Source organism: Bombus terrestris, chromosome 1 (assembly GCF_910591885.1).
Source record: "Bombus terrestris chromosome 1, iyBomTerr1.2, whole genome shotgun sequence".
NCBI classification, from domain to species: domain Eukaryota; kingdom Metazoa; phylum Arthropoda; class Insecta; order Hymenoptera; family Apidae; genus Bombus; species Bombus terrestris.
Window position 1 is genome coordinate 11051437 of NC_063269.1, and position 14478 is coordinate 11065914.

Here is a 14478-nt window from a genome sequence, read left to right on the forward strand (position 1 = left end):
CTTCAGATTATTTAGTGATTATTTGTAAACAAGTTGGAAAAGGATATTATTACTTTAAAGTTATATGCTACTACGTAGTTTGTGTAGAAGTTTCCTAAAAATATTTTTAATTTCTATCATGTTGGCATTAACGAGGTGTAATCGCACAAGAAGAAAACGTCCGAGTGCGTGAAATGGATTAAGGGTGTGCAGGAAACGCGTCAGAATCTGCATTGTCGATTATTGAAAGCCGGCCGAAAACAACTTCCGTATTCTCGTCGAAAGTTAAATGAACTAACTCAGTTAAAATTTTATTTTCTCCGGACAAATCGTGCATTTTACGTTTCGATGAGAGTTACATTTCGATAATACGATTCAGGATTCCCTACAGAACAATGTGTTCGGAAATTTAATAAAAAATCGCTTTAATTGAAAACGTGTAAACCGTTTCGCAAAATTGTTTTGCAATTTTTCCTAAATTTTATTTTATGTCGATATGATATTAATACTCGACACCACCTGTACTTGGCACAATGTTCCTAAAAATATGCAATAAATGCAGAATGTTGAGACTTATTAATATAATGAGTAATTAACTGTCTCGATACTTTTATGATATCTGTGAAACCTATACTTGCACCATACATCATATAATTTTTATACCTACTTTCAGTCTTTATTCCAAATTTTGTCGATATAATTATGATAATCGTGCCTCATTACGATCTAAATGAAACTTCAAAGTGTTTCGCATAACGCATATAATATATTACACAGAAGGTGTTCGAATACTTTCGTGAGCCACTGTAAGCTACAAAGAAAATTCAAAGTGAAAGTTAATGCCGAAGTTCGAAACCATTTGTTTGATTTCGATTGGACGCTTCAAAACGAACTTTCCTGTCTTCACCGATAGAAACGGAAGGGACCATTTATTTAACAGAAAAGTTGGCCATTCACGAGTTTTCTGTACTCTGGCGAAAAATACCGGCGAATTGCTTGGAGCTCGAGCGAAAGAAGGTCAAGATGAAGAAAGCCCGACAGGCGGTCTGAACTGGGTGCGATTTTTATCGGATACAGAAACACCCTCGGTCACCCTTTGGCTCGTTGAAAATCTGTGTCAACCTTCATTAAAGTCGCTGTTCCGTCGGTAGGGAGCTGTTGGGCACTGTAATGATCTGCGAACGGTGAAATTCATTCAATTGACACTTTTCAACCCCCTCGAGTTTTTTGCTTCCTCTTAGGTCATTGCAATGCCGCCGGCCACATCAAGTATCTCGATCGACCGTTCGTATCTTATCGCAATTATCATCGGCTACATTTGTTCTTCAATAGTTGTTTTCTAGTGTGAGAATCCTGCGCTGTCGACGCGATCGAATTCGGTATCCGCGAATATTCACGAGTGAACGAGACGGATAACGTGAATCAATGATTCTATGTGAAACTGTGGAGAATCCGTTATGTACATGGAGATTAGATACATGTATAATGTATATAGGTTGGATATGGAGTATTAGGAAGCTAGAGTTGTGATTTGCAGGCTTGGAGTATTGAAATGTCAAATTTAGAATCCACGCATTGGAGAATTTGTAACGGAGCTCGAAAATTAAGACAATTTTGATAAATTATTGCTAATAACTAGACTGTGGATATTTATAGATTTTTAGAAAATTCAAGATTCCAAAAATCTACGAAATGCTATTGTAGGAATATATAAAATAATCAAAGTACAAGGAACGCTTATTGTAATATGTAATAGACGAAACAAATTTCTATTTAGAACCTATTTCTTTAGTTATGTTCATAAAAATATAAAATTGCATAAACATTCACAATTTCCCTAGTAGGAACACTACCCTTTTTAGTTAAAATATTGGTTCAAAAAATTACGATAATTGTAGTGATTGACCTCCTTAGTTAAAATGTCCTGTCTAAGATGTCCTCTATTCATTTTTAAAGAACAAATATAATTTGTTCAAATATTTCAAGTTCTTCGTTTTAACTTTGAAATAAAGTTACGTTATACAGGTTGTTACTGAGTAGCGATCACATATTTCAAAATTGAACGAAGAGAAATAAACACTCACTTAAACTTAATTAAAATCTTAATTTAAAAGAGCAGAATAAACCAATAGAGAAAGGATAGCATTAACTGTTGATAATAGGTGCAGGATACATTGCAGTTATTCGAATATTTCATGTAATTCTTTAATTTAATCCTAAACATCTATTCAATTAAAAGATTTTTAATAATTGCTTCTTTTTTCTGATATGATACGTATTATAAAACGGGCTGCACTCCATTTAATTAATTGTGATTGAGATTCTTACCTAAATTACGAGAAAAAACGTTTGTTCTCTGTAATTTCGCTCATATTATTCGTATATGTACATATACGTTTTTCCAGCATATTTCAAGTCGTGGATTAAAGTAGGACAGAGTTTTATTAATTTAGCCATGTATCTCTTTAAAAGGAACAACGTAATTATTCCGTCGCACTATCGAAATAACAAGAAAAATTCTTTTCACGTGAAATAAATTAACGGTATTCATTTCAATGCATACCCATATAATCATAATTCCATCGTTCGTTATCGATGATTAATTCCTGAAATTTTTCAATGCCTTTTATCCCTTGATTTATTACATTATACGTATACAGTGTGAAGGGGTAGTCTGATAAAATTAATGCTTGCATCTCATATTCTCGTTGATTCGTCTTTCGCTACTTATACTACCGTTCGAAAATATCCGGATATTTTAGCCGATTGGTGGCAAAAGAAGATGAGTGTTGATAAAACATACAAATTAATAAATAGCTAATAGTTAAAAGCAATATTTGTTATTTAAAAACTGATCAACGGTATGTTAAAATTGAATACGCGATTCATAAAGAATTCTGTCAGGATATTTTGATAGAAATTTTTTTTGTAAAAAGTTATTTTTTTTATACTGTAACGTGTTTTGCACTTGCAGATGCCATTATTTCATTGTATATCTACTAATCTTTTAAAATAAATGTTATCATATAAAAATATAATAATGCATCCAGCAGCAGCATCAATACCAAACAGTTGGCGATGTACGCAATGTAATCATTATTTATTAACACATAGTTTTTACTTGTGATTTTGTAATTAAATTACATTTTATTCAAAATAGGTGAGTGTAGGGATACTTTTAATTGAATACCATTGTACCAAGCAATGTATCTTGATGAAAACATAACTGAAATCGATGTGCAAGATACACGTGGGAATGAAAGTGAATCGAACCATATCAAGAAACAGATTCGATGTTACCCTCTGGGTGTAGCCAGTTATTGCGTCGATTTTTTCGTTCTCTTCTGTTCTCTTAATTGCTCGTTTCCTTTTATTTCGAATTTTAGAATCTCAACGAAATTGAAGTTTTCCGCATTTATAGAGAGGAAATTTTTCTTGTTCCTCAATTACGTGTTCCCGTTTTGGAACTTGAAATTGCCAGTCGATAGTTGAACGGGCATTGTGCTTCTAACGCATTCTTCGTGCTCCACCGACATGTTCGAGTGGCTGAAGTTAATTGCAGTATTATTCGCGAAATGTCTGTGCGCTTCCTTTCCTTTGATAAAACTTGAATGCTGGTAGAATGACTATCGTTCCATGTTGTAGGTTTAGTTATGGGATGGGGAAGAAAGAAATACGATTTTATTTAACTAAACCCACATCGCGTGTTTGATGACGTGAACGTCGATGACATAAATTTCGACTACGAAAAAATAATGTGTTTCCTTTGAAATATCGTAAAATATCAGACGTATCATAAATGAATACATTGTATAAAGAAATCTATTTCGATCATTAGAATTTTTCTTTGGATTTTAGTATTATACTGAGCATATTAAAGTCAAATATGTTTCAAAAATTTCATCGTAATTATCGTCATGATAGAAAGTAGAAGTAGAAATTTAAATTGGCTGTCGTTACATGAAATATGTACTTCTTGCCCCTATCGTTTAAATAACGATTTCAGTCGTATATCACGCGATATAACACGAGAAAACTAACAGAAAGACAACATAACTGTATTTCACACAAAGCTACAAGCAAGGCAAATGGCAAAAGAAAGTGAAGAAAGTTCTCGGTGAAACATTCGTTATGAATTATGACTTAAAATTCAATTTCTGATCGAAACTTTCGGTAATTTTGATTCGATGCTAGTTTAACAACGCGATTGTTCCTGGTGTTACGTCGCGTGAAAAGGTCCGCGCGACGTACCTTAATGTCTGACCGTCAAGGCCCAAGCGTCGTTAGAGAACCCTCAATAAAGCTAAGGCCCACCATAAACCAATTCTCATTAGCTTGCAGGAACCTTGAATCCTGCAAGTATTTTCGGTTTATAACTGGTACTTAAAAAAGTCCTTAGGTTTATTGAACATTCTTAAAAATTACGGAGTAAGCTGGTAGTTATGACGGGAAAAACTGTTAATTATATGCTAGGGAAAACCAGGCATTTGTATAATGGAAATGTCAGTATTTTCCCACGAGTCATGCCGGTAGGGTGCTTCCATCTCCCAACTTCAATCGTTAACGTCTTAGCCAATGGTAACGGGGATTCGTGTCCTTATGTTCATAACAGAAAGTACGAATAACGAATCAACTTCCTTCGTTCAAAAACCACCCACATCCCGAGCTTTCCTCCGTAAGTCCCAAAGGTCAGACACACAAGGGAGTCAGTTCAAGTCATTTAGTTCAAGTCAGTCAGTCTGTTCCAGTCAGTCAGTCAGTCAATTCAAGTCACTCAAGTCACACAGTCGAAGTCAAGCAGTCGACGTCTATTCATTCGGTCATTCGGTTGATTCTGTTGATTCGATTCAGTCAAGGTCGGATCTGATCAATCGCTACGTCTACTACGACACGAGAGCCTTCATCTATCAGATTGGCAGTCAGAATCTGAGCAAGATCAAGGCAATCCTCATACTCAGCGACGTTACTAGTGTGTGTGATTATACGAAGTTGTTGGAAAATATATAAGTTATAACACTGTTAATCACGGAGTTATATCATTTCAACCACCTCTATTGTCTTAACGGAAATCAGGGGATCGATCTACTCGCGGCGTCGATTATTATAATCGTAACGGGAATTTACGACTCCCGTTGACGTGTTTCCTCGCGATTGCGTCTCCCCACGATTGGTCGAATTTACATGGTCCTTCGAGCCGGATCACGTGCCAGTGTCAAGTAAGGTGACCACACACAGTGCCACGTGTTCCCTTTGAATCCAACAGCGGAAGTGTATCATTCCATCAAGGTCAGTGATGTCAGGAGCAACACCTTCGAAGAGATATACACATTGGTCAAGGCAGCGTCCCGACGTAACTGAGTAATCAACTTTGAGAAGATTTCAAGTCGGTCCACATTCCGAATCATGTCGACGCCAGCCAAGATCAACAGCATAAGGGAACGACGTGATAAACTGTTCGAAGGCACGTTAACGACTGTAAGGGAACGCATCGATAGATACGAACAGTCAGGCATGCAAGAGATTGCATATTTGAGATCATCTCAAGCCCTACTCTAGGACGGGTGGAAACGATTCCTATCACTCCAGGACGAGTTGGACGACATCGAAGACGAGGACATCGTTCAGGAACGTGTAGCGTCGGGACAGTACAGTTCCCTGGACGAGAGAATACAGCGCCTCCGGGAAGGAAAGCCATCTTCAATCCCGTCGACATCTAAGGGCATCGATTTTCCCGAAGTGAAAATGCATTTACCAGAAATGCGGCTACCAGCGTTCGACGGGAAATTCGAAAATTGGAACGCATTTTATAATACCTTCAACTCGGCTATCGACAAGAACGCTTGCCTAACCACCTTGCAAAAATTCCACTATCTGCGGGCTTCCTTTGTAGGGGAAGCCGCGAATTGCGTGAACTCTCTAGTTTTCCATGAGGAGAACTATCCGAAGGCTCTGAGCCTTCTCAAGCAGAGGTACGATTGTCCACGACGCATCGTGTCATGTCATAGCCTTGAGATCATTAACTATCCAAAGCTGACACAGTGTTCTCCAATGGCCCTAAGAGACTTGACCAATGTCGTAAGACAGAACCTTGATGCACTAACCAGTTTGGGACAATCCATAGAGGCGAATAGCATCCTTCTCGACCTCATCAGCACCAAGCTACCTGATCACGTCAGACAACAATGGGAGCTAACCTTGACCAACAAGGAGATGCCTCAATACACCAATTACCTCGAGAATCTAGCGCTCACAGGCTTATCGCCCTTCGAGGTCAAGCAAATTAAATCACCGGACCAACCCATACGAGTCCGACAGCGTAAGATACGAGGACAGACATTCACCGCATCCCAAGTCAAGAATTCCTGCCATTCTTGCAAGGGACAACACTCCATTTGGCATTGCGACGCATTCAGAGCCAAAAGCGTCAGCGAACGCTTGAAGGAGGTCAAAAGTGCACTCTTGTGTCTGAATTGCCTGAGTGCGGAACACAGAACTCGGGATTGTCATGCCGGGTCTTGTCGGGTGTGTGGAGGTCGCCATCATACAATGCTACATCAGGACAGGCAAAAGGCAAGGTCGACTTCCTCCAATTCAAATCGAAGTTCCTCCTCTTCCAGCAGGAGATCATCTACATCCCCGTCAAAGACTCGGAAGGCCACTAGGAAGCACAAACCAGGGGCATCACGGACAAGCTCGCCTCCAAGTCCATCAACCAGTCCGAGGCGGACACACAATTGACGCCAGGAATGCAGAACCCCAACAAGGACCGATCAAACCCGACCTGTAGATCCCGAGGTATTGTGCAATGACCTATCAATACCTAATGATCACAGCTCAAGTCAACATTCTAACCGACAAACGGCAACCTATCCGTTGCCGTGCGTTGCTCGATACTGGATTCAGCATGAACTTCATTACTAGAAGATTAGCCAATTCCCTTGGAATAAGGCAAAAGAAGTGTTCGGTCTCAATTGGAGTTCTCGATACCATAACGACGACGGCAAGGTGATACATAACGGCTACGATCACGTCCACCGACGGCACCTATGAACGTACAATAACGTTCCTCATCATCCCGGCTATCTCGACCCTGATCCCAAGTCAACACATTGATCGCTCGACATCGGAGATACCAAAGAATATCAAGCTGGCCGATCCACGATTTCATGTGCCAGGTCCGATCGATGTCTTACTGAGCTCAGGTACGACACTTGCGTTGATGTGCGTCGGACAAATTAATCTGACGCAACCAGACGAGCCGGAGCTGCGTTTACAAAAAACCCGATTCGGCTGGGTAATCGGGGGGAGTCCAACTTACCAAATCGCAACAAATGCATTCCACGTCTCCACAACGGCTCTGCAAGCTGACCTCACGTGGTTTTGGGAAATCGACGAAGGACCCCCGATTCAACACCTCTCAGAGGCAGGGCGACGATGCGAAGAACACTTCCGAGATCACGTCCGAAGCACCAGCGAAGGACGATACATTGTCGCCCTCCCCTTTAACAACCAGCTCCCATCCCTTGTATCATCCAAAGCACTAGCGATGAAACGACTCGCGTCACTCCACCGCCGATTCCAACGCGATAACTCATACGAAATCGCGTATAGTAATGTGATCCAAGAATATGTAGACTTGGGTCACATGACGAAGATCAACACTGATCACCTCGCTAACCACAAGTATTATCTGCCACATCAGGGCGTGATCAAGGAATCAAGCGACACCACTAAGCTCCGGGTTGTGTTCGATGGATCAGCGTCAAGCAACACTGGAGTATCACTAAACGATACTTTGCTCACCGGACCAAAGTTGCAGGAGGATCTATTCGACATTCTACTTAGATTTCGGTCTCACCAATATGTTCTAACTGGTGATATTGAAAAAATGTATCGACAGATACTGATACGCCCAGAAGATAGGAAGCATCAACAAATTCTGTGGCGCAATTCCAACGGTGAAATCGACGCCTATCAACTTATTACCGTGACGTTTGGGTTATCAGCCGCGCCATACTTGGCCCTACGGTGTCTCAAACAATTGGCAGACGACGAGGGACACCAATTCCCACGAGCGTCATTGGTATTACAGCGCGATTTCTACGTAGATGACGCCCTCACCGGAGCTGATACGAAGGAAGAGGTACTGTCGATCAGGAAGGAGCTCACCGATCTTCTGCAAACAGGCTGCTTCAATATTAGAGGATGGACTCCCAACGATTCGGACATACTGAGGGGGCTATCCGAACAAGACAAATGCCGGAAGATACAATTGAGTAATTCTCAGACCATAAAAACCCTCGGGGTTTTTTGGAATTCCCAGGTTGACGCAATCCTTTATTCGGTCGATACCCTAGCTGATCTCCCACGGGTTACAAAGCGATCAATAAGTTCGGTGATCGCCAGAATTTATGATCCATTAGGATTGCTAGCGCCAGTGATCATTCGAGCAAAAATTATTTTGCAACATGTCTGGTCATTAAAAATCAACTGGGATGAATCACTTCCCGCGGATCTGCATACGGACTGGAGCAGGTACTACGCCCAATTAGCGTTGATAAACAACGTCCGGTTTCCAAGAAAAACTGTAATACCAGCAGTGACTAGGATGGAACTCCACGGCTTTTGCGATGCCAGCGAGAAGGCTTACGGAGCCTGCATCTATCTCCGCATCATTAGTTCCGATGGCTCCATCCAATCCCATCTACTCACCGTGAAGTCAAAGGCCGCTCCGCTCAAAACACAGATTATCCCACGACTCGAACTGAGCGAAGCACTACATCTGGCTACCTTGATCGCATCAGTCCAGAAGGCCCTAACGATCAAGATCTCTCGGATCGCATACTGGACTGATTCCACCATCGTGCTCCAGTGGATCAAATCCTCGCCGCATATGTTAGACATTTGTGGCGAACCGAGTAGCCGAGATCCAAATCAAGACTAACCTCTCCGACTGGCGTCATGTACCTACCGCCGACAATCCAGCGGACCTCATCTCACGAGGTCAGACGCCCAAGGAGTTCCTGCGCCCGTTCATTTGGAAAAATGGACCAGAGTGGCTCCAGCAAAACGAAGAGCATTGGCCAACATGGAACCCAACTCCGTCGGGCGAAGTCCCTGAGCAACAGAGGTCAACCTGCCTGGTAGCGAACCCCGTCGACCATACAATATTAGAAAAATATTCGTCATGGTCAAAACTAACCAGAGTCGTCGCTCGTTGCCTTCGATGGAGACACAAGCAAAGCCGGGCGGTATCTCTAACAGTAGATGAACTCATTTCGGCAGAAAATAGATTGCTGAGACTCCTACAAAACATCCATTTTTCGAAGGAGATTCGCACACTACAAAAAGATCGGACCACGGCCGTTGGAGGGAAACTCCAACGCCTAAATCCTTTCCTCGACAATGAAGGGATATTACGAGTCGGAGGACGACTCAATAACTCACAAATGCCCTTCCACCAAAGGCATCCGATCATTCTGCCAAAATCGTCAGTGACTGAGCTCATCATCGACCAGGAGCATCGACGCAACCATCATTCAGGGACCCAGTCCACATTATACGCGATTAGACAACGCTACTAGCCTGTCGACGGCCGAAGCCAAGTATGGCGCACCGTCAAGAGGTGCGTCCGTTGTTGCCGAGCCAATCCACCATCATTAGAATACCTGATGGGAGATCTGCCAGAATCACGTATCACCGAGTCGCGGTCCTTCACGAACATCGGGGTCGATTATTGCGGCCCGTTCTATGTCAAGGAGAGAAGGGATCGCAATCGCCGAAGGGTAAAGGTGTACGTCGCCATATTCATATGCCTGGCTACCAAAGCCGTTCATATCGAATTAGTGAGCGATCTGACAACCGACGCATTCCTTGCCGCTTTCCGCCGGTTTATCTCTCGGAGAGGACATTGTGCAACAATCCTTTCGGACAACGGCACTAACTTCGTCGGAACCAACAGGGAGTTGAAAGAACTTCATCTCCTATTACAATCCGACGACCACCAAGAGAAAGTGCAGACCTTCCTCACCGACCGGCAGATACAATGGTCATTCAACCCTCCGAATTCATCACATTTTGGCGGTTTATGGGAAGCCGCGGTGAAATCGTTTAAACGGCATCTTATTCGCGCCGTTGGCACGGAACTCTTGATCTTCGAACATCTCAATACTCTGGTTATTGAGATCAAAGCGATGTTGAATTCCCGTCCACTTACTCCCATCTCTACAGATCCTAATGATCTCCCGGTCCTCCCGGACATTTTTTGATAGGCGACACATTTACAAACATTCGGGAACGAGATCTTAGGACAACCCAACCAAGCCGGTTACCTAGTTGGCAACGTATCCATCAGCTTAAGCAGGAATTTTGGAGTCGATGGTACCAAGAGTACCTCAACGAATTAACCAGCCGTAACAAATGGTACAAGGGCAAACATGGCATTCGTGAAGGCACCATCATAATTCTCCGAGAAGATAACGTTCCATCTATGCATTGGCCCTTGGGCCGCGTCATTAAGGTCCACCCAGGAGCCGACGGAATTATACGAACAGCCACGGTGAAGACAACGACGAATATCCTGGATCGCGGCGTCAAACGGTTGATTCCACTACCCTGTCAACCCGAACCGGAGGAACCCGGACAACCACGAACAGCCGAGAACGCGGACGAAAGTTCTCCCTGATACCACCCATCGACTTTTGATCGGGGTTCTCTCAACGGGGGGGAGGATGTTGCGTCGCGTGAAAAGGTCCGCGCGACGTACCTTAATGTCTGACCGTCAAGGCCCAAGCATCGTTAGAGAACTCTCAATAAAGCTAAGGCCCACCATAAACCGATTCTCATTAGCTTGCAGGAACCTTGAATCCTGCAAGTATTTTCGGTTTATAGCTGGTACTTAAAAAAGTCCTTAGGTTTATTGAACGTTCTTAAAAATTACGGAGTAAGCTGGTAGTTATGACGGGAAAAACTGTTAATTATATGCTAGGGAAAACCAGGCATTTGTATAATGGAAATGTCAGAATTTTCCTACGAGTCATGCCGGTAGGGTGCTTCCATCTCCCAACTTCAATCGTTAACGTCTTAGCCAATGGTAACGGGGATCCGTGGCCTTATGTTCATAACGGAAAGTACGAACAACGAATCAGCTTCCTTCGTTCAAAAACCACCCACATCCCGAGTTTTCCTCCGTAAGTCCCAAAGGTCAGACACACAAGGGAGTCAGTTCAAGTCATTTAGTTCAAGTCAGTCAGTCTGTTCCAGTCAGTCAGTCAGTCAATTCAAGTCACTCAAGTCACACAGTCGAAGTCAAGCAGTCGACGTCTATTCATTCGGTCATTCGGTTGATTCTGTTGATTCGATTCAGTCAAGGTCGGATCTGATCAATCGCTACGTCTACTACGACACGAGAGCCTTCATCTATCAGATTGGCAGTCAGAATCTGAGCAAGATCAAGGCAATCCTCATACTCAGCGACGTTACTAGTGTGTGTGATTATACGAAGTTGTTGGAAAATATATAAGTTATAACACTGTTAATCACGGAGTTATATCATTTCAACCACCACTATTGTCTTAACGGAAATCAGGGGATCGATCTACTCGCGGCGTCGATTATTATAATCGTAACGGGAATTTACGACTCCCGTTGACGTGTTTCCTCGCGATTGCGTCTCCCCGCGATTGGTCGAATTTACACCTGGCATAGCCAACAGGGTTAGGATAAGTTTCATCGAGATAATGACTCTGTATTGTGTGCATTACTTCTATAGAGAAAAGGCAATTTATTATTCTACATTCTTGACTGATATTAAATTCAGAAATTTAATAAACTAGCATTAATAATTCTATTAACGTCTACTAATTACTATACACTAAGTGAGTTCATACTTCGCAGAAGAAAATTCTCTCTTTCAAGAGCGACTCAACGAAACGGGGGAATCGAAAGAAAAGGATATTCGGTGAATTTCGATTGTAAACAAAACCGCAAATCCGTACTAAGCGTTTTCCTTTCCAAGAGCATAAAACGTTGCAAACGCTGCCATATTCACTGTGGTTGACATCAAAGGACTACTTTCACGCTCTTTTCGCGCTCTGTGTACTTTGTCGCAGGACAGTCATGGAGAAAAAGGGCGCGCGGCTGACTAGAAACTTGTGAAAATTGCTTTATATCATCCACTCCTTCGTTTTTCACCAATCTTCTATCCTTTACTGTTCGTTCTAAAGAAATTATAATCAATAATATGCGATTCTTCGAAAAGTCGTTTAATTAATTATCGTTTTATTCACGGCCAATTTTATCGAAAACGGATTTTGCGTATAATAATCTCGATAAAAATTAATAGTAACAAGAAGAAAAAATTAAGTTTCAATTGAATGTTGATTTAATGTTACATCTGCATTTAATTAAACAATGCAATAAATGACGATATGATTTGCCAATTCATAAATTTAATTTATGATGAAAATCTCCTATGGGTATTGAAACAATATTTAAAAGGACGCTGAGTTTATTGGTAATGTATAATTATTAATACATTGCATTGAATCAAGGATAACGGTAAGCCGACTATCTTTGTAACAATTAAAATATAATTTTGTTTATTATCTGAGATACGTCGTATCAGCGTGAAATTACGCTTGAAATCTAATCAAATCGCTGGACAGTATTGTTATCGGAATGTTTTCGCAGGAAAAGCGCAACGATACAACGGTTTGTAGAGAGATCGATATCCAACCGACTCGTCGAATATTACAGATATTTTTATCGTTTCGAGACCGAACTAACAATCGTACTTTTATTGTCGTCGACAAGGCGACGCACGACAAACACAGATCCATTTTTGCGTTTCATAGAGACTTCCTAAAAATGCCAGTGAAAGGTCTAAAATTGCCGTGAAATTTCTACCGTTTTCAAACCTTTGGCAGTGCCATTCGCAATATTTTTCTTGTCAAGTCAGGCCCCAAAGAGTGTTACTCGGCACGTTTGCCTACGCTTTCCAGCTATTTTCTCTCGCGATCGATATTAAATCTTACGCATTGTTCCGAAAACTGGCTGTGCCATTACAACAATACCATTTGCTCATACGAGTCGAAATTTACGATAATAGGGGCTGCGATGTAACATTGTTGCAACGAGCATTGTTGCATTGCGGCAAATCTCTTTTCTCTGCTGTTCTCGCATGCCGGCCCTTTGTCACGTTCAATGTTTGGAAATGAGATTTCGCAAGATGTCAGAGCAATGTCTGCAATTTTGGCCAACAATCGCGTAATATGTTTCGTTCTTACAGAACGAAGTTCTCTTTCAATATTTACTTGTTTACTCCGAAACATGGGTGCAACGTGATTCACCTAGTCTGACTATATTGCCATAATTACATTTTTTTATTCGATTCACCGGCTAAGATATGCTATCCTTCGATTCGCAATTGACAAATTAAGTACATTGCATACTACTACATAATCGAGAGATACAAGTATTACATTGATGGATCTTTCCGTACAAATACTCGATACTGTACATAAGTGCTAGGATATTTATACGAAACGTGATAATTAACGCAAAGTATCAATCTGATATGATGATCAAGTATACATCTGAAATAACTAATCGACTAATAAGAATTTTATATTCATGCATGGTTGCGATTTGATATACGTAAGTTCACGGAAGTATACGACTACTTGTGAAAATTTGCATGATATGATATGATTTCGCATGATATGATTATCATGATCGAAGTTTGAAATAAATCCAAGTTTACGATACGGACAGCACATCTGCTATTTTTGAGAAGTTAGAATTTTGCCACATTGCACATTATAAGTTTACGATTCGGACCACGTCGACAATTTAATTAGCATTTTAAGCGCTTTACGGGTCCGTTCAGTAGCAAACGACGTGTCGTAAACTTCGATACCAGATGAGAATTCGACAATAAATCATCAGACGATGTCATTAACGGGACTTTGCGCTATGCACCCTCGACCAGGTACGCATAAGACGCGCCACTTGTGAGACACCTACGGGCATTTCGACAATCAGGACACGTTGACGAAAACACACTCCTAGATCAAACAACACTTCAGAAGATACTTCAAATGAGACTTCGAAATAGACGCTACTTCAAAATCACAATCATACTAGGAGATTTCAAAATCGCAATCATTCTAGAAGACTTCAAAATCACAATGATACTAATACTTCAAAATAAAGATCCAACAAAATCATAATCATACTAGAACTCTTAATGAACCTTCCTTGGGCGATAATATCGTTCAAGGTTCGCGACCCCAACCGAACAGTTATAAGTTAACTGATAGCCAACTACTAGTTGAGAGGTCGCAACAAAAGTATTTATTGCAAACGTATGCTTAAATCAAATTCGCGAAATTATTTAAACAGTCAATTATCTATCTTATGATAAAAAGTTTAAAGCAACTATTCATACTGTGAATTTTTATAAATTACTAATTCTAAGTATATGTTTGAAGTAAACCT

At 41.3% G+C, this 14478-nt stretch overlaps 3 protein-coding genes across 4 annotated transcripts in view; 2 read left to right on the top strand and 1 right to left on the bottom strand.

The window, feature by feature from the left end:
• Positions 1 to 14478, bottom strand: part of LOC100649795 (glutamate receptor ionotropic, kainate 2) — a 151999-nt gene that overhangs the window by 64481 nt on the left and 73040 nt on the right. The window lies entirely within an intron of this gene.
• On the top strand, positions 5383 to 6717 carry LOC125385109. Its single transcript, XM_048405851.1, has 2 exons — positions 5383 to 5454; positions 5536 to 6717. The coding sequence occupies exons 1-2, from the start codon at positions 5383 to 5385 to the stop codon at positions 6715 to 6717; spliced, it is 1254 nt and encodes a 417-aa protein (XP_048261808.1).
• Positions 7311 to 8923, top strand: LOC105666106. Its single transcript, XM_012312245.2, has 2 exons — positions 7311 to 7516; positions 7591 to 8923. The coding sequence occupies exons 1-2, from the start codon at positions 7311 to 7313 to the stop codon at positions 8921 to 8923; spliced, it is 1539 nt and encodes a 512-aa protein (XP_012167635.2).